Source organism: Sapajus apella, unplaced genomic scaffold (genome assembly GCF_009761245.1).
Source record: "Sapajus apella isolate SASKATOON/1434 unplaced genomic scaffold, GSC_monkey_1.0 scaffold6, whole genome shotgun sequence".
In the NCBI taxonomy this organism is placed as follows: domain Eukaryota; kingdom Metazoa; phylum Chordata; class Mammalia; order Primates; family Cebidae; genus Sapajus; species Sapajus apella.
In genome coordinates, this window is record NW_022436946.1 from 26,759,692 (window position 1) to 26,782,798 (window position 23,107).

The following is a 23,107-nucleotide window of genomic DNA, read 5'->3' on the forward strand; positions in this document are numbered from 1 at the left end:
TCTCTCTCTCTCTCTCTCTCTCTCTCTCTCTCTCTCTCTCTTTGTGTCTTTCTTTCTTTCTTTTCAAGAGATGGAGTCTGGCTCTGTCACCAGGCTGGAGTGCAGTGGCGCAATCTTGTCGCAATGCAACCTCCACCTCCCGGGCTCAAGCGATTCTCCTGCCTCAGCTTCCCAAGTAGCTGGGACTACAGGCTTTTGCCACCACACCCAGCTAATTTTTGTACTTTTTAGTAGAGGTGGGGTTTCACTATATGTTGGCCAGGTTGGTCTCAAACTCCTGACCTCAGGTGATCTGCCTGCCTCTGCCTCTTAAAGTGCTTGGATTACAGGTATGAGCCACTGCAGTTTTAGCTATTTTTCTATTAAGCTTATTTCTTTTCTTATTAATTGCTAGAAGCATTTTAATATATTAGAGATGTTAGCTCTATGTCTGTTATATGAGTTGAAAATTTTTCCCAGTCTGTCAATTGTCTTTTGATTTTGCTTATAATTTTTTTCATGCAGAAATTTAAAATTTCACTTGATGAAACTTATTCTTTTTTTAAACTTTGAAACTTGAATCATGGGCATAAAGTTCCCTGCACCAAGGTTACAAAGACATTCTTTCATGCTTTCTACTGACACTTTTATGGTTTTCTTTTTGAATATTAGAAATTTTTAATATTTTTTAGTTTATAATACATGGTATAATGCATGGAGCTGTGCTATTTTTAACCATAATTTCTTTTCTCAGAAATCCTATTTAAAATAGATTACTGTCAGCTTAGAAGAGAATAGTATGATAAATACTGTTTTTAAAAATGTATTATTTTAAGAGAGCATGACTCTGTAATGTTTACATCTTCAGTGTGAGTCTAATACAATGTTTTCACACATTATTTTAAAATCCATATAAAAGCAGTTAAACATTTAGATAAAATGAGAGACCAAGTAACTGCAAGGTTGCCCTTTTCCAAACTCAATAATAGCAATGCTAAAATAATCTCAAGTAAAATCTGAGGGAGAACTTCCTTATTACCTTATAGTGAACCAAATTAAATATTTTTGCATAGTTAGATTAAACCACTTTATTAAGATTTACAACTTCTCTCCATTTTTTTAAGACTTAAGAAAATCCAATGTGTTAACATTCTAATCCATAAACTTACTACAGTAAATCCTACGAGAAAAGCACTTTGCAAGTTAATTTAATAGGGGCAAATTCCTGAGTCAACCTTTGGGAAGGACTCTCTTCATGCAGTATCAGAGCTGTCTGATACACTACATACTTGCTTGACAGCTGTATTGGTAGAAAAAGTCAACATCCTGACCTTCTAGTTGCCTTAAGTCATTGACAAATGTAGAGAAGAAAGTCAAGAGCTAAGTTGACTACCTGTGTTGAGCTGCTCCCCTTTTAGTCAGCCAAATGAAGGCTATTTGCAAGGGAAAGTGAAAAGGGCACAGAGAAAACAATTTTCTTCTTGAAGTTAGGGAGCACATGCTCCTAAAACTAGGAAACTTGGCTTCCTTGAGTGACTATCATTTGAACAAGACATAGGCCTGTTGAAATCTCATCTTCCTACTAGACTGAGCTCATCCTACATCCATTGATTGCTAAAATCTTGAAAGCCTGGGAATAGTTGACATGTACAATCTGTTTCCAATGTAAAGATTCCTGAGTGTTGTCCCCCTTTGCATTAGTAGATGTTTACCTAATATAATACTGATGGAGAATTCTGAGCACATTTAATGATATACAGAAAATTAAATGAGGTCATGTCCAAGTAGAACAGAATTTAATGCAAAAAGTTTTAGCAGAGTCAGGGGAAAGTTATTAAAAGCAACAACAGCATGAATGGACTGGTTGAAATCTTGGTTCTAGTACTAGTATTTCACTTGATTAGTGGTGTTACTTTTACCAAGACGGACCTTGTATGTCACTATTTATATACTAATATAATTAAAGATTTTGATTTTGATTATTTTTTAGATATAGGGCTTGCTCTGTCATCCAGGCTGGAGTGCCGTGGCATGATAATAGCTTACTGTGGTCTCAAACTGCTGGCCTCAAGTTATCATCCAGCCTTGGCCTCCCATAGTGCTAGGATTATAACTGTCAGTTAGTGCACCCAGCCATGTTTTGATGATCTCTAAGGCTCTGAAGGATTTTCAAGAAGTAGTGTCTATTATTTGAAAGAAAAAGAAAACAAAAAAGAAGGAAGAAAGAGAGAAGGAAAGAAAGAAAAGAAAGAAAGAGAGAGAGAAAGAAAGAAAGAAAGAAAGAAAGAAAAAGAAAGAAAGAAAGAAAGAAAGAAGGAAAGGAAGGAAGGAAGGGAAAGAAAGAAAGAAGAAAGAAAGAGGGAAAGAAAGGAAGGAAGGAAGAAAGGAAGGAAGGAAGGAAGGAAGGAAGGAGGGAAGGAAGGAAGGAGAAAGGAAAGAGGTAGCTTTTGGGGTGAGAAGATATAGGAAAATTTATATTTTGTGTATTTTGTTAGCTGTTGACAATTATCTACTTGGCAGTATCTGTTATTTCAATATTTTATATAATTGCTAAATATCCTCATCATTACTCTAAATTTAAAAACATTTATGCCTAGATATTTCTAGTTATTTTTAAAATACTGAGTTTTTCTACAATTTATTTTATTTTATTGTTCTATTTTATTTTTTTTGAAACAGAGTCTCAGCTCACTGCAGTATCCACCTCACAGATTCAAGCTCTTCTCCTGTCTCAGCTGACGGAGTAGCTGGGATTACAGGCATGCGCCACCACTCCCAGCTAACTTTTTGTATTTTTAGTAGAGATGGGGTTTCATCATGTTGGCCAGGATGATCTTAAACTCCTGACCTCAAGTGATTCACCGGTGTGGGAATCCCAAAGTGCTCGGATTACAGGCTTAAGCCACCATGCCTGGCCTACTTTACTATTTTTGAGAAATTTGTTAAAACATATTTACAATATCCGCTAAATGACAAAAGAGGAACTGTGGCAAAATAAGGTTTAAAATTCTTTCATCTCAAAAAATGCTTTCAAATATCTTTCAGTAAGTAAGTTGTATAAAATCTCTATTTGTTTTTTAGAGACTGGCCTAAATCTTCAGTACACAGTCAATGATGGAAATAAGCTTATAAAGACTTCATAAAGAAAAAACAGTTTTATTTTTTTTTAAAGGCAGTCTGAAAGGTGTGTATACCTCCTGCCTCCAAAAATAGAATTCTTTACTATGATCATAATAGATGCTCTGATTTTTCTCCATCATTTTTCTCCATCAAAAATCTAGTGTATCAATCATTGATCTCCTGAAATATTGCTTTATGAAAATCACATGAAAGAATAATCAATTTTGTGTTCGTTAATTAACATGGCATCCAGCCTGCACTAACATAGAAACTCTCCTATAGTAATATTTTGATATGAACAGAAATAGACATCTGTTTCCTTAAGACAAATATCATTTGCTGGTTGTTACCGTTTTTTTCATAAGAGAAACTTTTGTTTACTCATGGCTCCTCCTTGATGAGTATAATCAGTACTCATGGTATTTCTGTATTCTGCCCATACTTTGAAACTTTCTTATGGCTTTTTCAAGATGTTTTATAGTATGATCATCATACAAAAAGCAAAAGTTTTCATTACATTTTACATACCAGCCAAAATGATGATCCTTTTAATACTACCTAAATTAGCACTTCTGAAACCACAATGGTTGGGCCTTCCATCAGCTCTATTACATACAGCATACCCAAGCCCATCAGTGGAAACCAGGAGTTGTGGTTCTGTCTGTGGGTAAGGGAGAATAACAAATTAAGTAGAAAGAGTGAATTGTGCAATTTTCAGAATTCTTAAATCTTTTGGGTTTTTTTTGTCTTCTGAGGGCAAATCAATGTTTATTTTTCAGTTATAATGAAGCAAAGGAGTATGGAATTTACCTTAAGAGAGAGAAAACTCTGCAGGAGCCAGCACCTCTGAATGACCCGGAAAAGCACTGATTAAGAGATGCATTTGCCCTGAGCATCTACAGCCCTGGCAAGTACTGCCACCTATGAGCAGAAAGACAGAAACCACAGGACCCTAAAGCCATCCTCAAAATAGCATGGATAAGGGAAGATTATATTGGGGTTTTCCATGAAAAGGAAGGAACCAAGTTTTCAAGAGGATACATAGGAAAGCTTAGTTCATATTGTTAGTACAATTATTGCCCTATTTTACTGATGAGAAAACAGTGTGATGGAGGTCACACAATTAAACTGGTAAGTCTTCATTGCATTTGCAACACTTACTGGCTTTTTATATGTTGTCTCCACTAGAGTGTGACTTTCAGAAGGGCAAAGGCTTTGTTTTGTTTATTTCTATACCCCAGTATACAGAACACAGGTAAATGCTCAGTAAATGTGTTAGTGTAAAAAATGAAATTAACTGAAATCATCATTCAATCCAGTCCACTGCTTTAAAAGGAAGATTTTATATATAATTGACAATTTCTTGTATATCCATTCTATCATTCTATAAGTCAGGAAGTTCTAGTGACTTCGAAATAATACCAATGTATCAAATATATTTGATCAAATCAACAATAAATTCAAAATACCATTACAATATAGCCATATACGTTTAAAGTCAGTTTTTAAAGCATTTTATACTTCCAAATTCTAGCACCAAATTCAAATGTCTCCATATTTTAATGACAAATTTCTTCATAGCATTTTATGTGACTTTTTTAAAATTTACAGAAATTTAGTTAATGATGAAAAAACTGAAAGGGCATATACATGCACCCACATTTCTGAATCTGAAATTTCATTTAGTGACATTTTATTTAACAGTATTTCATTCATCCTCAGAAATCAAAAAAGACAGTTTCTCTTTAAAAAAGGAAATAAAATATTAATATAATGGTTTTCAGAATATAACAATGATATGATTTGTAAAGTTATTAAATCCATTATAAAATGGATTATAATTAATACAATTTACCAAGGAACATACCCTTAGGATTCAATTATAAAAAATTATACAAAGAAAATTCAACCTAAGAGAACATGAACTATAGTATCTTTCATGTGCTGTGTATACTTGAGCTTGAACTCTATGTTTGAAGTGATGCTAAACATATTCATAAAGGTTGGCAAAAAAGGATGTCACAGAGGAAAGTGGTTTCACTGTACAGACTATCAAGGATCAAAGATTAAGAAATGTAAGGAAATTCTCCCTTGTTTGTGAGCAAGAATCATTAGTCTCTTCTCTAGAGAATGTTTTCCAAACTGTTAACCCTGATTACCATATCCTTGTGTAACTGACAAGAAACATGATCTATATTGCTTAACAATGTCATAAACAGCACACAAAGCGGAACAAAACCCCTACCCATCACAAAGCCACTAAAAAACTGGATAACTTCTGACACATTTTCAAACATCTATCCTTATTCTTCAGGTTATATTTCTTCTTCAACATCACCTGCTGATCCTTTAAATTCGATGTCTTCTTAATAGAGGTTCTGGTAGGAGATTATAAAACAGGAGGCTTAAATTATTACAGTGTTGGGAAAGGCACAACAATATAGCCAAGGAAAAGGAATAACATGTGTTTGGCAAGGCTTAAAAGTTAAACTGCAAAGGATAAAAATCAGATACCTATCACACCAAGAACCAATATCTAGGACATTTAGTTACTAAAATTATGGAGAAGTCAGTCCAAAAGGAAATAAAAATTGGGGATAGTTAAGAAGAATTGTGACTGTAAGGCTCTAAAATGATTGCTAGAATTAAAATAAAGAGAAGGGAGCAAGTTGAAAAGCCAGTTCAAATATATGTGAGCATGAGCAATTTCTGTTATCTTGTGTCACAGCTATAAATTTTCATCATAAAAATTTAAAGATACGTAACATGAAATCCAACTGTTAAAAGTGTTCACAGACTAAATGACTATAATATATAGATTTCCAGATCATGTAAAGACCTTAGAAACACCAAAATACTTCCTCATTCATTTTATAATTGTTGCAGAGAAGGTACAAACATGATTTCTTCCCTTTTTTCTCCTATTCTTTTTTCCATTAAAAGTAACTACTATTCTGTCAGTTCTCACTCATAGGCGGGTGTTGAACAATGAGAACACATGGACACAGGGAGGGGAGCACTACACACTGGGGTCAGTTGGGGGGAAATAGGGGAGGGACGGTGGGGGGTGGGGAGCTGGGGAGAGATAGCAAGGGGAGAAATGCCAGATGTAGGTGATGGGGAGGAAGGCAGCAAATCACACTGCCACGTGTGTACCTATGCAACAATTTTGCATGTTCTTCACATGTACCCCAAAACCTAAAATGCAATAAAATAAATAAATGGGGGGAAAAAATAAAAAGTAACTACATCGTCATATTCTCTTAAACTGGCTTCCAATGCTGAAATTATGGTCATTTTAACTCCCTGCAATTTTTTAAAAACTGGAATTAACTATGATAATGAATAAAGAACAATTCCCTATAGTTTTAATCTTAAAATGACTTTTCACCTGAGCTATCTTGTAGTCTCTCCAAGAGTAAGCCATGTGGATACATATAGGGTCCAGTGACCCTGGAGTAACTTCTGAAGACAAAACTGAAACACTGATGTAAAACTTAGGCTCAGGAATAGAGACCACAATTGAGAAGAGGAGGATATCATTTTTGATTCATGATTCCATCATCATGGGAGGAAGATAACAAGATTTTTTAAATTAAGAAAACAAGAAACTATCCTTTAATGCATACTATTGGGTGTTATGTAACTTACTGAAACAAATTAGGACCTTCATAAAATCATTTTGGATTTGCTAAGTCCTGGGCACTGTTCAAGGCACCAGTAATGCAATAGTGAACAGACAGACAGAAATCCCTGCCCTTGTGGAGTTCACATTGCTATTGGGGGAAAATATGAAGTAAATAAATAGGCTGTGTGGTGTATCAGATGATAAATGCTATGGAGAGGAAATACAGCAGAAAAGGAGAATGTGAAGAACCATGGGCTGTTTCATCTAAAATTGGGAAAGAGAGTCCTCATAAAGATGACATTTGAGCAAAGACCTGAAGGAGATGAGAGAATAAACCATGAGACTATCTGAAAGAAAGAGGCAAAGGAAACCGAAATGCCAAAGTCCTGAGGTAGAGGCATGCTTGGCAAGTCGCTGGAACAGCAAAGATGACAGTTTGGCAGCAGCAGATAAAGGAGCGATTCTTAAGAGATTATCTAAGGAAAGTCAAGAATGGGGTAGAGAACTTCAAAAGCAAGAAATTTAAGTATTTTACAACTATATTTGCACAATATCGGCAAAAATGCCAGACCACTCAGAAACCATGGTATGCTGCTATACTGATGCTTACTGCCTTCATATCAACACTTCTCATACCCTGTTATAAAGACATTGGCTTTTACTGTTTCAGAGGATTTTGAGAACAAAATTATCTGAGCTACATTTTAAGAGACTCACTCTTGCTAATGTGTTGAAAGTCAACTCTAGAAACAAGGAGACGATTTTTTAGATTATTAAAATATTCCAGATTTAAAATGTTGAAGACTTGGGCTAATACAGTGATGATGAAGATTAGAGAAGTGGTTAGAGTTGGATACATTTTAAAGAGCCAACAGCATGAGCTAGCTGATTAGATGTAGTTTTGAGAGAAAAAGAGGACGGAAAGAGAGGATGACTTCAAAATTTTTATTCCTAGAAACTGGAAGATTGGGGTTGACACCGAGCGAGATGAGAAGGCTAAAGGGGAAGCAGGGTCAGAGCGAGACCAAAGTTTGGTTTTATAAATGTTAAATTCACATATCCATTAGCCATCCGATTAAAATTGTTAGCTATATGAATGACGAATAAGGGATATTACCAGTCTTCCCCATGAATCCAAGACACAAAGAACACAATTTTCTAGCACTAAAACTTTATAATTATATTTCATAAAACTTTTAGGCAATAATTTATAAACAAGCATGCAAATATTTCAATCATATGCAACTAAGTGAATTATATTTATATATGTATAATATAGCATTTTTTTCTTAAATGACAACAAAGTATTTGTGGCTCCTGTCTGATACTTTCTTGATGCCAATTAGAAAAAAAAAGGGAACAAAACAGCATATTTAATTTTATTTTTAGAGAAACAAGTAATCCTCAGAGGCACGAGTTTTTGATGATGTTGCTGTGTGGAAGCTCGCTTCACAACAGAGATTTGACCATCACTTCCCCATGACCTCTTTTCACTTGTCAAGTATTTAACCGTTGATATTAGAAACTCTTGACATTTTGAAATAGCTTTCTGCTTATAATTAAAAATATTTTCTCCTCGGTCATCCTGAAGAAGGAACACACTTTTTGGCAACCAGAGTGAAAACAATGGCTTTTCCTGTGTTTTTTGGTTGCCTGGGTTCATTCCCACCGTGGATACTACTGTTGGAATCATGGTTCTCCTGGCCTGCCTTTAGGAGGGAGCACCAATAATGATTCTGGATAACCTCAAGGATCCTGTGTAAAGAAAATCCTCTGAGTTTGGGCCAAAGAAATTAATGAAGTCTACTTACAGATGGTTCTGGGTAAATGTAATTGAGTCTCTTTTACCTTATTAGATAACTTTTCATCCACAGATAGGATAAATGAGAAAAACTTACCGAAGACACAAATGTATATTTAGTGAATAAGCATTCTTTCTCAAATCAGGCTGAATTCTTTTTTTTAATTTCACAACACATTTTGACCTGGGATTATTTTTTTGAGGATCTATTTAAACCAATGCTTTCCTGTAATTCAAATTTCTAAATTTAATCTCTTGTCTAATCCATTTTATGTGTAAATGTGAAAACACTAGTTATTTTATTTACTGATCATTTTATTGCTATATGTAATTAAAATGTTAGCTTACTTCTTTCCAACTTTCCTTTGAAAGTTTGACTAGGAGTTATAGAATACAGAATGTCATTTTGATTAAACAACTACTGTATATTTTCCTCTTTGATCCCCACACATACAAATATCACAAAATTGGAGGAATCCTAACTTAAATAGCTATGCACAAGTTCTCTCAAAATAAAAATATTGTTAATTTTTAGAGAACCTTTTAAAGACATCTCCATTTTATAGATGCAGCAGATCTGGGACTACCAAATTCAACATCAACCATATGCAAAATAAATGTATACATTTAAAATATAAAATATACAAAATTAAAGTATACATTTCTCTTAAACAGAAATGTATACCTATCCAAAAATTATACTATACTTATTGGAAATTATAACTCCTTCAAAAGGCCAAATTTTGTGTAGTACTAAACAAATAGTATGTAGTAGTAAAAATTAATAACATTGGAGCAAAATAGCAAATAATGTGCTCAGTATTCTTCAAGGACTTGTATTTTTCCTCTAGACATCTTTTATTTTTCCTGAAAAGCTTTGAAAACAAAAACTATTTGGTTTTCTGAGTTTTACTTATCACTTAAGCAAATGCAAAAATCTGAAAAATAGGATTAGAAACAAGACAATGATTTGAATCTCTGTTAAATGTAAATGAATTAAAGTTCATTGCAATTTTTTTTAAGTAGCTGAGGATTGGCTGACTCTTAAAGCTGTTGTTAAAATTTATTTTGATTTTCACCCAGGGCCATCTCATTCACTAGGAAAAAACAAATCTTACAGAATAAATTCACTGATATTATCAAGGACAGAAGTATTTGCATTGAGACTTGAAACTAAGTCAAACACTGACAAAACACCTTCTAAATTTTAACAATTTCCACTATTTACCATGGCTGTATTGATTGTATTTAAGTCCTATAATTAATCGATTTCTAAAATTTTATTTCAATAGTATCACTTGCACTCCTCCTTCTTTGAAAAAGGTCTAACTTGAGTGTTTCAATCCACAAAGTTGTTATTTCATATTTTTTTCTATAGTCCCAGGGAATTCATTCCCATATTTAGTACATAATAGAATCCACAGCACTATTTTCATGTCTGAGGTTAGCCTCTAAATATTTATAAAATAAAAACTTTAATTCTTAAAAAAGATTATATGACTATGTTCTCTAAGCCATTAACATCATAATATAATAATGTTACAAAGCCAAACTTCTTTTGTATTTTTACTTATTTTTCCCTTTCATGTAGTAAATAATGTCAAATAGTTTCAGTAGCATATGGGAAGCTATTTTTTTCAACTAAAACAAAAGACCAAAAACAAGAAAACAAACCCTTTTAATTACTGAAGATAATTATACACCTTGCATATTTAACCAACCTTCTTTTGTTTCAATACATTGGTTTATAATCTGCCTCTTGTATGATTAGTGACCTCACAAATTTCAAACACATTACTATGTTTCAGGCTATGTATTTATATAGCAGATCTAAAATGGAATATATGCCTATGAGCTTATTGTTGTAAAAAAATGTACATATACCAAATCTGAAAGTTCAAATATCATGCTAGAGCTCTGCTCATTTTATTTTGTGTGTTGAAAATCTTTCTGAAGTGTCTTCATGGCTGATGGCAACTTTTCATGTAATCATTAATGAATATACACAAAGAAGCTGAGATGTTATTCACTAACCACACAAGGCAGACCTTTAAATAAAACAACAGAAGAGTGTACAGTCTCTCAGCAAGCTTTCTTAATGTAACTTCTTTAAAGGACAACAGACGTGTCCATAAACCTTTACATTATAGAAGCAAAGGAAGCCTATCCCTGAAGACATACTCTATGGCTCTGAAGGTTTCTTTTTGTAAAGAGTCATAAATATATTCCCCAACATCTAAAACAACTCTCCAATTTCTTGGTACAATAGGACTTCTGTTCCCTCGAGTATATTACAGAAACTTCTCATTTAACAATATGACCTTGTTAACACTATTAAAAGAAGCTAGGTATGAATGTATGAATTTTTGGCTTTCCTGCTTATGAATGTATGAATTACTGGTACTGTAAAGTAAATAAGTATTCTATATGAAAAACTTAGGAAATATCTCTGTTTATACTTATGCAAACCATTACTGAAATAAAATAAATCATGCATGCCCACTTCAAAAACTTGCTTGCAAAACTGTTTAATACTTGTACATTGTTTTAGCATAGTGCCAGGTTTATCATTAACATGTGTTAAAGTGTATTTTACTTACACAACAGAGACCTAATACTGTATGAGAATACTCAAATAAAGGCCTCAAATATCCTTCAAATATTTCACCTTTATAATATAGATTTATGTATTTACTTTTTGGAAGAGAGTACAAATAAAATCCATATGCCAGTATCACTGCTTTATTCCATTCTCAAAGAGGCACTTCTTCATATTTCTTAGAGTATATTTTCATGATAATCTCTTCCTTCTTAAATAGTAGTCAAAAATGCAGGCAAATGTCACTGACAACGTGGTAAGAGATGTTATTTATTTTTAAACCAGCTTTGGAAGCAGCTGCCCCTGAAATAACTGGAAGAAAAAAAAGATACCAGAAATAGAAGATGGAACAGGCAGAGGAAAATAAAAATGGACTACTGGCCTATTCCAAGTCAAATATGGTAATTCTTTGAAGCCCACAGATTTCAAGTGACAAGACAACTAAAATCCCTCTCAAAGTACAGATGCAAATTAATTAGAGCAAACAGTCTAGTGAGTTAGTGTGTGTATAAGAGTGTGTGTGTGAGAGAGAGGCAGTGAGTGGAGGTACACTATTGCAATTAAAATAAAAGGATATAGGACTGCTTATAAGTATACAACTATAGGGTATAGATTACAGAACAATAGACATAGCTATGTGACACAGAATATCATGAAGGGGAACAGTCCTAAACAGTGCTAGATACCTGGTGCTGAGGGGTAAATTTATAAAGTTGAATGAATATCCCTTGACTGAGGTTCACAAACATTACTAGAAAATGAGTTTAGTCACAGAGTGAACAAGATATGGTAATTTCAAAAGGCATCATCATTGTAATTTGTTCATTCATTTTAAAATATTTTACACAATCTAGCCAACTCTCAATTGCTCATTTAAAGATGAGCAGTAATGCAATGCAAACTTTCCAAATGTGGGTCCAGGAGACAGTGTGAATGATACTTATAATTAGATAGGCATACATATAAAATATGCCTTTCTAGTTATTTTTATATATGATACTAATTTTACGATAGGAGAAAGAAGCTGCCAATGCTGGTTGACATCTGAAACTGGCAGAATTCTGGAAACTGGCAGAATTCTGAAAACTGGCAATAAATGGTACACATCAAGAGAAATTCATGAGAATAAAATGTTTTCTGCCCTCTGCACTTACAATGTTTCTATTTTATTCCAATAGATTATACTGCATAAGGTTTATATAGTCTATAAAGCCCATGGCTACAAAATGTATGTCAGGTAGGCAAGAATATAAGAATATCAATGGTTAGAATTCTCACAAAGGTAAGAACTGCTCAGACATGTACCCAGTGCATCCCAATCTCTGTAAAAGTAACAAGGAGAGCAGAGTAACTGACACTCATTATTCTTCTGCACATGACTGGAGGTTGGCATTATTAAGGTCTTTCATTTGTGTTAAATAATGTACTTTTACACACAGGAGGCCGTCCATTGATACACTGTACACTGATGTACTTAGCTTGCTTTTACAATTTTTGGCTGTAGAATTCTAAGAAATTTTGGAAGCTTTTGGCTCAAAAGTGTGAAGGCTGCCACATGCCTTTATTTTTGTTGGTTTCCAAGAGTTTCTGGAGATATTTTTCTTCCAAAAGAATATTTTAAAGATATACTCTCAATCTCAAAATTTATTATGGGTGATAAAAATCTTTTTTTCACATTGAAATTTAGAATAAAAGTTTTATAAAATTTGCTGTAATTGTATGAATTTTATAAAATAAAACATTAAATATGCAAATTTCTAAATCCATGTATAAACTATTGCATGCTGTCTTAGATGTCTTCAGATGATTTCATTATGTCTCCTGACTAAATGTGTTTTTTCAGCCTTTTCTGAAAAAATTTGTGGACAAATCGGATCACAAAGATAATTAACTTAAATTTGAAAAATAAAATTGGCTGTCACCTGATGCTACTCTACGCTATGTTGAAATCTGTTGCTTCTTTGAAAGAAAAATATAGTTCAAATAAGATGGCACATATTTAAGATTGCATTATATATTAAATTGGAATTCCCTTAAATAGGTACACTGAAAATCAGTTTCACTATTTCTCATTTTCATTAACTTCAGTGGAATAGTTTTCCAGTTATCTCATGTAATTATCTATAACATCTTGAAGATCATTGAATATCTATGATTTATTTTATAATCCTGTTACATCAAGGATTTATTAGAGCTCAGTAAAAATATATATGTGTTAATATATATATGTTTTAACCAGTGCACAACAATTAGAAATTAGCCCCTTACCTGTAAGCTGAAAATTTTATGTTCAAAATTAGCTGTCAAAACACTATTCACATATAAGTTCTCAGTCTCTTGGTCAAAGAGCTTTGGGGGGAAGAAATGTACTTAGAGTACATTAGAGAGAAATATAATGGGGTCTTGAATAAAGGTCACATTGTGAAGACAGCAATTTAAAAAGAATCCACTCTCTTACAATTCTATGTCTTAACTGAGGAAACACATCTTTTCACAAGATTCCAGGAATTAAACAACATAGAAGAGTTCAAGTGTTCAGTTTACCAGCTCATCTGCCATTCCTTGCCTCCAAAATGCAAGTCCAATAATAGTTACTAAGACACATTTCTCTGAAATGAAAATCACTAGACAGGAAATACATTAATCATGAAATTTCCGAGAATCATTTAGTTGTGTGTGCCCATTAAAAGTATGCTTGAATACTGACAGAGTTTCAGAGAAAAACAATGAAGCAATCACTATGATAGCTGAAATATGGCTTCATAGGAAAGAGGGCTACATTTAATTCGCTTTGATTGTGTCTTTTCTGCTTTTTGTTATAGTTCATATTACTGGCATGGAGTTTTGAGCCAACCTTTTTCCAAACTGAGTTACTAGCGAAATTTACAAACTTGACATGAAGATTACATTATATTTACAAAGAACTTGGCACTTACAGAATAAATTATTGACATTTTTAAAATCCAGCTCAGGGCCCCCATGGTTCAGGCCAAGGAAAGCCTGATGCCTTATTATATATTATGCTACATTAACATGAATAAGTCAGTTTCCAGCTGGTAATTCCTCCACAGTGCTGTCCCTGTTGCTGAAAACCAATACTTTCAATTTCTAATCCGTGAAGCGGATGTAGAGAAGTTATTAGTCCAGAGAAAGCAAAGGTTGCATGTTTTCTTCCTCATTTTTATCCATGCGTTTTAGTACTGTAGGATCCACTACTGATTGGGATCTGGAAAGGATAAAGCCAACATCAGTGAGTTATTACCAGATAATTGCGCAGATGACATTCCCTCCTCTGTCTTTTTGTCATTGCTTCTCCCGAGAATGTGGATTCCCTTCCTCTATATCAAGGAATTTATGAACTGTGGATGTTGCACATTTAAAGATAAACTGCTGCTGGTGATGTTTTGCACTGGAGTGAGGAAACAATCCTCTCTGGCCTCTAACTAGAATAGTGAGTCACCAATGGTTCTGAATAGACAATACTAGGCTTAAGAGCTCTTCATAGTTGAGCAAGATTCTTTTCTTTGAGATATCAAAAATTTCTAGTGTAGGATAGATGTTTTCCAATAAAACATCTCCAAATGAAAAAAAATACAGTGAAATGATTATTATGATAAATTAAAAAGAAATAACAGGAGGCTTAATTCCAGTCTTTAAAAAAATCTATGAAAAAAAATGCAACAAAAATGCACCTTTTTTTTCTTCAGACCGTCATTTTTTAGCTTGAATGATCGTATCAACAAAAAGATCAAAATTTGAATGTTTTTATTAAATTTCCTAGTAGAATATCCAAATAAAATCAACCTTAATCTTGAAAGTTTCATGGAACAGTTCTAGAATTTTAAAAAGTAAAAACCCCTCTTGTTTAGGCCACAATACGTTATGATTGGGAAAGCACATAGTTTGAAAACCCACTTATACATGACTTTGATAGCAGGTGGGGATTATATCTCAATTTATCATTAGGAAACCACATGAGAGTTGAAAAGAGGAAAATCAATGAAACATGCTCCTGTCATGGCAGGAAGCTGCCATCTTAATAGCTATAGCATTTAGGAAGCAGCTGCCCTTTTAGAATTCTCCTTGGTAATGAATTCTTCCCCTGCTGCTGCATTCCAGCCAATTGGCTTTTGCTGTGGCAATATGCCTCTTAGCAGACCTCATTAACTGCTGAAAAGACTATAAGCTAAAACACAACTGCACATGCAAATGAAAAAGAACAGCAACGGAACTAATTATCAAAGTAAAAATAATTACAGAATTAACTGATAAACTGTCTCAATTTAAATAAACAAATTATTTTCCAAAGATGGAATGAAAATGAAGGTGAAAGCATTAAAATATTGAGAGATTTTGTTCCCTAAGTATCATTTACACTATTTTATCTCAATGTTAAATGGGCATTAGATGCCTATAACAGAAAAAAGCCTGACTAAAGTTGTGCGTGTGTGTATAAAACAGACAGAATAGGATGAGGAAAAGAAGGCAACAAGGAGAACAGAGAGAAGAGAGATTTTGTGTCATTATGCAATAATACATAACCATCTTTATTTAAAGCAAATAAAATACTTTTTAACAAAGCAGACAACTGAACAAAACACTAAGTAATTAGACTTTTAACTTGTTTTTAGGTAAGACCCAACTAAGCAAATTGGCTCTCAGATGAATCCATGTTAAAAGAGAAAGAGGCTCATTTAATGTCCTGTGCTAAAGTATTAACTTGACAACTGACATGCACTAGACTGCAAGTTCCATAAGCAGGGACTTTATCAGTTTCTTTTCTTATTGTGAAAACAACGTGCATCATATGGCTTGGAAAAGAGTAAAGTCTTCATGTCTGGACTTCTAGCCAGTAAACAATTTCCCTATTGAAAGAACTTCAGTATGAAGCACTCAAAATGAAGAGTAATGAGAATAATAGAGAAAGCAATTCTATTTTCTTTATAGAAAATAAATTTTAAAATGTTCACAAAATTAAATCGATTATGTAAATTGTTAAGATATATCCTAATAATATTCTATAAGTATATACCAATGCTCTTCAGACAGTACAAGGCACAAAATTTAAGCATCTGCCATAATATTCTCTTACACATTATACAGACATGCACACATATACACATTCTAAGTCTGTGTGTTTCAGGGCTGTTTTTGAAAAAATATTAGAGAATATGACATTTTTAACAAAATATTTTAAATTACAGTATACTGTTCAACCTAAGATTAAGTTTCTAGTTTGCTTTTATCATGCATTACAGATATGAAGATTGTTGGATGATGAATGCTGGTTCCATATGTCGAACAATTCCTCAATCACAGAACAAAAGTGAGTCAGAAACAATTTATAATTAATTTTTTTTCTTTTTGGTATTTAGTTGTACCAAGTGTATAGTTATTTTAGTCCAATTTTTTTTACTCTCTTTTATGACAGAACAGGATTATTTGTGCAGAATCAGAAGTGTTAATGAATTTATTTATTCCAGCCACAGTAGGGAGAGATATCTGTGATTAACTCATACATCTCAGAGGTTTCTGGGTTTTTTTGTTTGTTTTGGTTTGGTTTTGCTTGAGCCAAAGGCTCACTATGTCATCCAGGCTGGAGTGAAGAGGAGCCATCTCAGCTCACTGCAACCTCCGCCTCCTTCAAGCGATCCTCCCACCTTGGCCTCCCCCAAGTAGCCAGGATTACAAGCATGCACCATCACGCCTGGCTAATTTTTGTATTTTTAGTAGAGGTGATGTTTCACCATGTTGGCAAGGCTGGTCTCAATCTCCTGACCTCAAGTGATCCTTCCTTCTCAGCCTCCCAAAGTGCTGGGATTACAGGCATGGGCCACCATGCCCAGCCCATCTCAGGAGTTTCTGCACAGCTTCTATTGTTTTCACAATGAATAACTTTTCTTTCTTTCTTGAAAACCAGTAATTTAGATTTAGGTATCCAATACTCATTTCTCATGCATCTACAATACACAGTGTTTAAGAAACTAGATATCGGACAGAAGTGGATCATAACTGCAGTTGTTAATAATAGCAATTTGCTAGCTGTATGAACATGAGAAGGCTAAACTCCCTAAAATTTTGTTCTCAATTTTTGTAAAATGGGGAAAATAACACCCACATTATACAGTTATTGTGAGGATCAGAGGCAACAATGCATCTATAAACTCTGGCACAAATTCTGGCATATGGTTAAGAAAATGGCTCTGGAATACTATTGCCTATGTACAGATATTAACATCACTACTTTGTAGTTATGTCACTTATCTTTCCTGTTTCTCAGTCTCTCTATCAATAAAATGTGGATACTACTACTTTATTAGTCGCTTTAAGAAGCAAATGAGTCAACATATACAGAGCATTGGAACAGGGTTTGGCACAGACTAACAATAAATGCTTAACATTATTCAATAATAATATATTCAATATTCAATAATCAGAAGTGCATATCATGAAAATAAGTACTGTTACTCACTACTGTTATGTGCCAGGCACTATCATAGGCATTGGCAACATAAGGTAAAAGACATTCTCCAGTTCTAAAATACTCAGTCTGGTGAACTTTGTGTCTTTGCACATGACTATGCCATTCCTCCATAAATTTATGCCAAGAGACAAAGTCATCTTCTTAGACATCTAGCTACATCTACTCAAAAGAAGAATTATTGACAGCTTTTTGGTGATTGAATGATTTTCTCCCTCTTAATCTAAAGATAGCATAAAACTACAAAAAGGAGAAAGGCCAAGGGGAATCAGCATGGAACACAGGAGCAATCTTCTCTTTTCCTTGATGGCGAACTGCCATTCGCTGACAAACAGAACACGAGAATCAACTGCAACATCTTTCTTAGTCTCATTCTTCAGGAGTTTTCCAATAGAATCATAAATATTTCATACAATACCAAACATACACCAAACAATGCCTAAAATTCTAATCAGCCCATGACACAAGCAAGAAACTCAGGATTGGGGCCGTTAATGGGCTATAAGCAAAGTGCTCAGGGTGGGAAATGGCCTAATTACCTGGAGAAGAGAATCAGTATACAAACAGTGAATAGATTGGGCTAACTCTTAACAAGACGGGCTTTACTCAATTAAAACAATGTTAACGGAGGACAAAGCTAAACTATAGGAGGACATGGATTGGTAAGTAAAGAGACTTTCCAGTTTTAGGAAGCCCCATATGAGTCAGCTTTGGCTGCCTGAACAATAGCAACAGTGACAACAAGAGGAACCCAAAGAAGCCACTGAGGTCTACCCTGCAAAGCCAGAACTCTGCAACGTAAACGCAAGTACTAACACCGGGTCAGATGTCTCCTATTCAGTTATGAATACTGCACTTAAAGGGGACTAGTGATGGACAGCAGAGCACACTCTTCCATGCATTCAACTAGTAAGTGCTGAGCACCCTCTGTTGTTCCAGGACCTTCTCCAGGCACCGGAGATTCAGAGAACAGGGTAAACACAGTCAATATGGTCTCCATGAAGCTTACTTTGGGGTGGGGATTGGATATAAAATTAAATAAAATCAGCTATTTCACAGACTAAAAGTGCCATGAAGAGAATAAAATAAAGAAAGGTGATGGACAGGGAGTGACCAGAATGAGGAGAAAGCAGAACTGACTAAGACCAGGTGAGTGACAAAGATCAAAAGACTCTCTATTGAGAAGCTGACCTTTGATTGGGACCAGCCATTTGAAGATGAAGGAAAAGAGCATTCCAGGTGGCAGTGACAAGGGACAAAGAGACTATTGTGTCTGAAAAGCAGGGGAAGAGGAAGAAAATAGGATATACCTGGAGGAGACAGGGAGGCAGGGTCAGACAAGGTAGCACCTTGTAAGCCATGATAAGGAGGTGATTCTATTTATTGCATAAATAGCAGTCATTAAAAATATAAAGCCAAGGCCTGCACAGTGGCTTATACCTGTAATCTCAGGGCTCACGCCTGTAATCCCTCGGCTTTGAGAGGCCGAGGCAACTGCATCACTTGAGGCCAGGAGTTTGACGCCAGTCTGGGCAACATAGTGACACCTGGTCTCTATAAAAGAAACTTCAAAAATTAGCCGGACGTGGTGACAGGCACTTGTAGTCTCAGCTACTTGGGGGACTGAGGTGGGACCAGTGCTTGAGCCTGGGGAGGTTGAGGGTGTCGTGAGATATGATCACCCCACTGCACTCCAGCCTGGGCAACAAAGTGAGAACCTGCCTCAAAAAAATAAAATAAAACCAAGATGTGAAATGGATCTGATTTATATTTTTAGAAGATTTTTGGATTGCCATGTGGATAATAAATTGGGGATAGGGGAGCAGGTAAGGCTGGAATCAATGAGAGCAGTTAAAAGTTTTTTAGGGGGTGGGTGCAGCTGAGCAGAGTGCAGGTGATGTGTAAAAGTTAAAGAGAAAAATGTGCTCACATGATGGGGCCACATGAGCAATCATGCCTCAGGTGGAATGGCTGAAGGAAAAGGGCCTCATTAACTGACAAAGAAGAACACTAGTGGACACCGATGACAGCTGCCACCAAACCCTTATGTAGTTCAGCTCTTGAGAGAGGGGCTCTGTGCCATCAAGAGTAGGCAGGCTTTATGTCAGTGATGTGAAGGACTCCAAACCTCATGCACTGGAGCCCTGCTCTGCTACATATAGACTAGCTAACATTGAGGATGCAATAGCCGTTTAAAGGGTTGCTGTGAGGATTCAATAAATTAATGCAAAACAAGGCACCTAGTAAGGACCTAACTCATGATGAGTACCTAGTAAATGATAGATAATAACAACTATTATCATTAGGATTATTATTTTATTAGAAGAAAACTACTTTTAGGGGAAGTTGCTTTTAACCACTTTTGCTTTTAAAAACTTTTAAATAATTTGATGAAATATATGCCTTCTCCCCGGAAAATAAATGCATGACATATATATACATTCATACTTATGCACACAAAATTTTGCATACAACTTATAGCACCTAACAGAATCCTTTGAGAGCCCATCCGTGAACCCCTTAGGAGAGCAGAGATCTCAAGAAGTTCTGTTCTAAAAGAAGGTAGTTAAGAAGCCTAAAGTTGGTTTAAATATAAACTTGCTAACTAGCGGGAAATTCGAGCAAGGAAAGTTCCTGGCCTTTCCATTCTCTCCAAGGACTTGTGCATCAGCCTGGAGAGAGAAAATGATCGCACACACATACTAACAACAATCACCACAGAGGCAGCAGCATAAAACAAAGCATCCTTAAAGAACAACCACATTACTCCATGAGTCAGAGTTAGGAGGATAGGACCTTAAGGCTTACATCGGAGAAGGATGCCAGACATTGGCATGACCTATTCAACGTCCTTGCATCTTCCCTAAGCTAGGTGTGGAGACACTTGCGGGGGCTGTGGTGCCCATATTTCTGTGAATGCAAAATGAACCAGAGAAGTAATATTTGTTACTGTTATCCAAATGGACCCCGGGCTGCTGTTGCCTGGGAAGTCTGAGAATTATACATCTACTTGTTTGCAACAGAATGCAAGCTCAAGGCCAGGGATGCATTTGTGCATGCTGACAACTCCCCAGATTATTGATTGAAAGAAAAAAGGCATAAAAGTGCTGTGAGAGTCAAAGCAGGTATTTGAACTCTGACTCAGCAATGAAATTTATAAAGATTAAAACTGAAGGCAAACACAATGTTTTGTACCACTAATGTTTAGATCTTTAGACAAAGACTTGGCAGATATATTGAAAAAGGACCACAAACTTTATTGAATACAGTGTTTGAACTGATATGTTTGTGTGCATCGTTGCTTTCTTCAAAAGAAATCTTACACAGAATTCCAGTAAATTGCTTAGATAGGAGAGTTGCTCTCACTGCAGTGGAAATGGGCACTCTCTCTACTCTACCTACTTGGCCTGAGGCACTCCATCAAAACCCTTGGTTTCTCAGGACACAATTTGAAAACCACCAGATTTGGTCACTTCCAAGGACGCTGCTAGACTGTCTGTGAATTGGGAAAAACACTAAGTTTAGATTATCTCGAATTACTTTATCTTTTTCTTAACTGACAAATAATTGCATATATTTATGGAATACAATACGATGGGAAAATACTGCATGATTTCACTTACATGTGGAATCTAAAAAAGTCAAACTCATATAAGTAGAGAGTAGAATGGTGGTTACCAAGCACAGGGAAGAGGCAGGTGGGTTGGGGGTAGATGGGTAGATATTCATCAAAAAGTACAAAGTTTTAATTAGGAAGAATAAGCTTGGGAAATCTATCATACATCAGGGTTACTATAGTTTTCAAATATATAATAATAATATATTATATATTTGAAAATTGCCAAGAGAATAAATTTTAAATGTTTTCACTGTAAGAAAAGGACTTTATCTTTGATTCAGAACTCAGACATCAATCATCGGGCATACAGAGTTTAAAAATCACACCAGAAAAAAATATACAAAAAACTAGAAAGCTTAGAGGTGACTCAGGTTGCCTCTCCTTGCCCTGGCCCCAGCCCACTCCCAGGCTACCTCCAGCATACCTCTTCATGGACTTGGGGGAGAGTTCCTTGTCTACTTCCTTCACAGGCATGCTGTAGGAGTCTACATTGTATTCGCTGTCATCGTCATACTCATGGTCTAGCAGCGTTCTTGCCCATGTCCCCATGTCATAAGGAGGCAGCATTCCTCCAAACTCAGAGGGCAGGATCTCAGGATGAATTAGTTGGTGTAGACTGTTCAGGTTGTTACCATGCAAAAATATCTATAAATGCAGGAAGACAGGAGGAAGGGAAAGACACAGAGGAAACTAAATATCATCTAAATACTACAGGGAGGAAGAATAGCAATAGCAAATATGAGTTTTCCACATCTGCTAAAATACTTAAGCCAGTCATCTACTCTGTGAAACAGGCAGGGCTGGTACTATTATCCTAATATTTCATACCAAAATCCTGAGGCTCAGACACTTTACGTAGTTTCTGGAAGGTCAGAGAATTATTGAGTAAAAGAACTGCAACCACAAATTTAGTTTCTGCTTCACATGCAGGGACATGAGCAGAATAATATGTGCATGCTGATCTGTACATCATCCTGGTGTTAGCTGTGCAAATTTGATGATGTGTATAATGAATACTGTGAAAACAGACCCTTCTCATAAGAGACTCATCAATTACAGAGCCTATGCAAGTTATTACACCCAAAAACTGTCACTTGCATGGCTTTCTCTTTATCATCAATAAAAATAAGAATATTGTAACCACTAAATTACTGTTTTGTAATGCAAAGTGGGTGACGTAAATAACCGAAGTAGATTAGCATCATGATAATGAAAGGCTGAGTGAAGTTCATGTCCCAAAGTACATTATGTTCTGCAATGTGGCCAGTATCTTCTCTGCTAAAGATTTCCATATGTACTGTCCAGATAGAAAATGAAACAACGGATTAAAAATGTAAAGCTGTATGCATACCGTAATTATTTTGCCTAGATAGTGCTTTTTTAAAAACTGGAGACATACTCAAGACACATACTCAAGCTTTGTTTTTCCATAAATTGCTACCTTTCTTCTCCTGTCATTTCGGTTTTAAAACTGCAGACTGGCCTTCTCTGCTATAGCAGTGTTGTCTCATCTAAATTTATATAATATTTATTTCAACATTATAGCTTATAAGCAACAAAAATAATTTCATTTTTCAGTTCAAGAGGAATAAGTTGACACATTCATATTTGCTCTCTGTACCTTTAGAATCCACTGAAGTAAATATATAAGAAAACAAAGAACAATTACTCTAAAATATCGAATAAAATCAGAAGACGGTAGTTACCAATTAATAAGCATTTTCAACAAATCATAGAAGAGGAAAAGCAGATAACAGCAGGTCACTAGCCAAAATAGGCAGAGCAAATGGCTGTCTGAAGTATATGACATGAGACCCACAGGAGGTGAAAGGCGCCGTCTCCCCCAAAGTACACAAGGTTAATTGCAAACTTTACACCTT

General features: G+C 35.1%; 1 protein-coding gene across 1 annotated transcript in view; it reads right to left on the reverse strand.

The window, feature by feature from the left end:
* Positions 1 to 8,091: 8,091 nt before the first annotated feature.
* CLVS2 (clavesin 2) overlaps positions 8,092 to 23,107 on the reverse strand; it is an 83,662-nt gene continuing 68,646 nt past the window's right edge. The window contains exons 5-6 of the mRNA XM_032274892.1: positions 21,652 to 21,872; positions 8,092 to 14,353 (exon numbers count right to left, since the gene is read on the reverse strand). Coding sequence (XP_032130783.1) covers positions 14,266 to 14,353; positions 21,652 to 21,872 — 309 coding nt within the window. The 3' untranslated portion in view covers positions 8,092 to 14,265. The remainder of the gene's footprint in view (positions 14,354 to 21,651; positions 21,873 to 23,107) is intronic.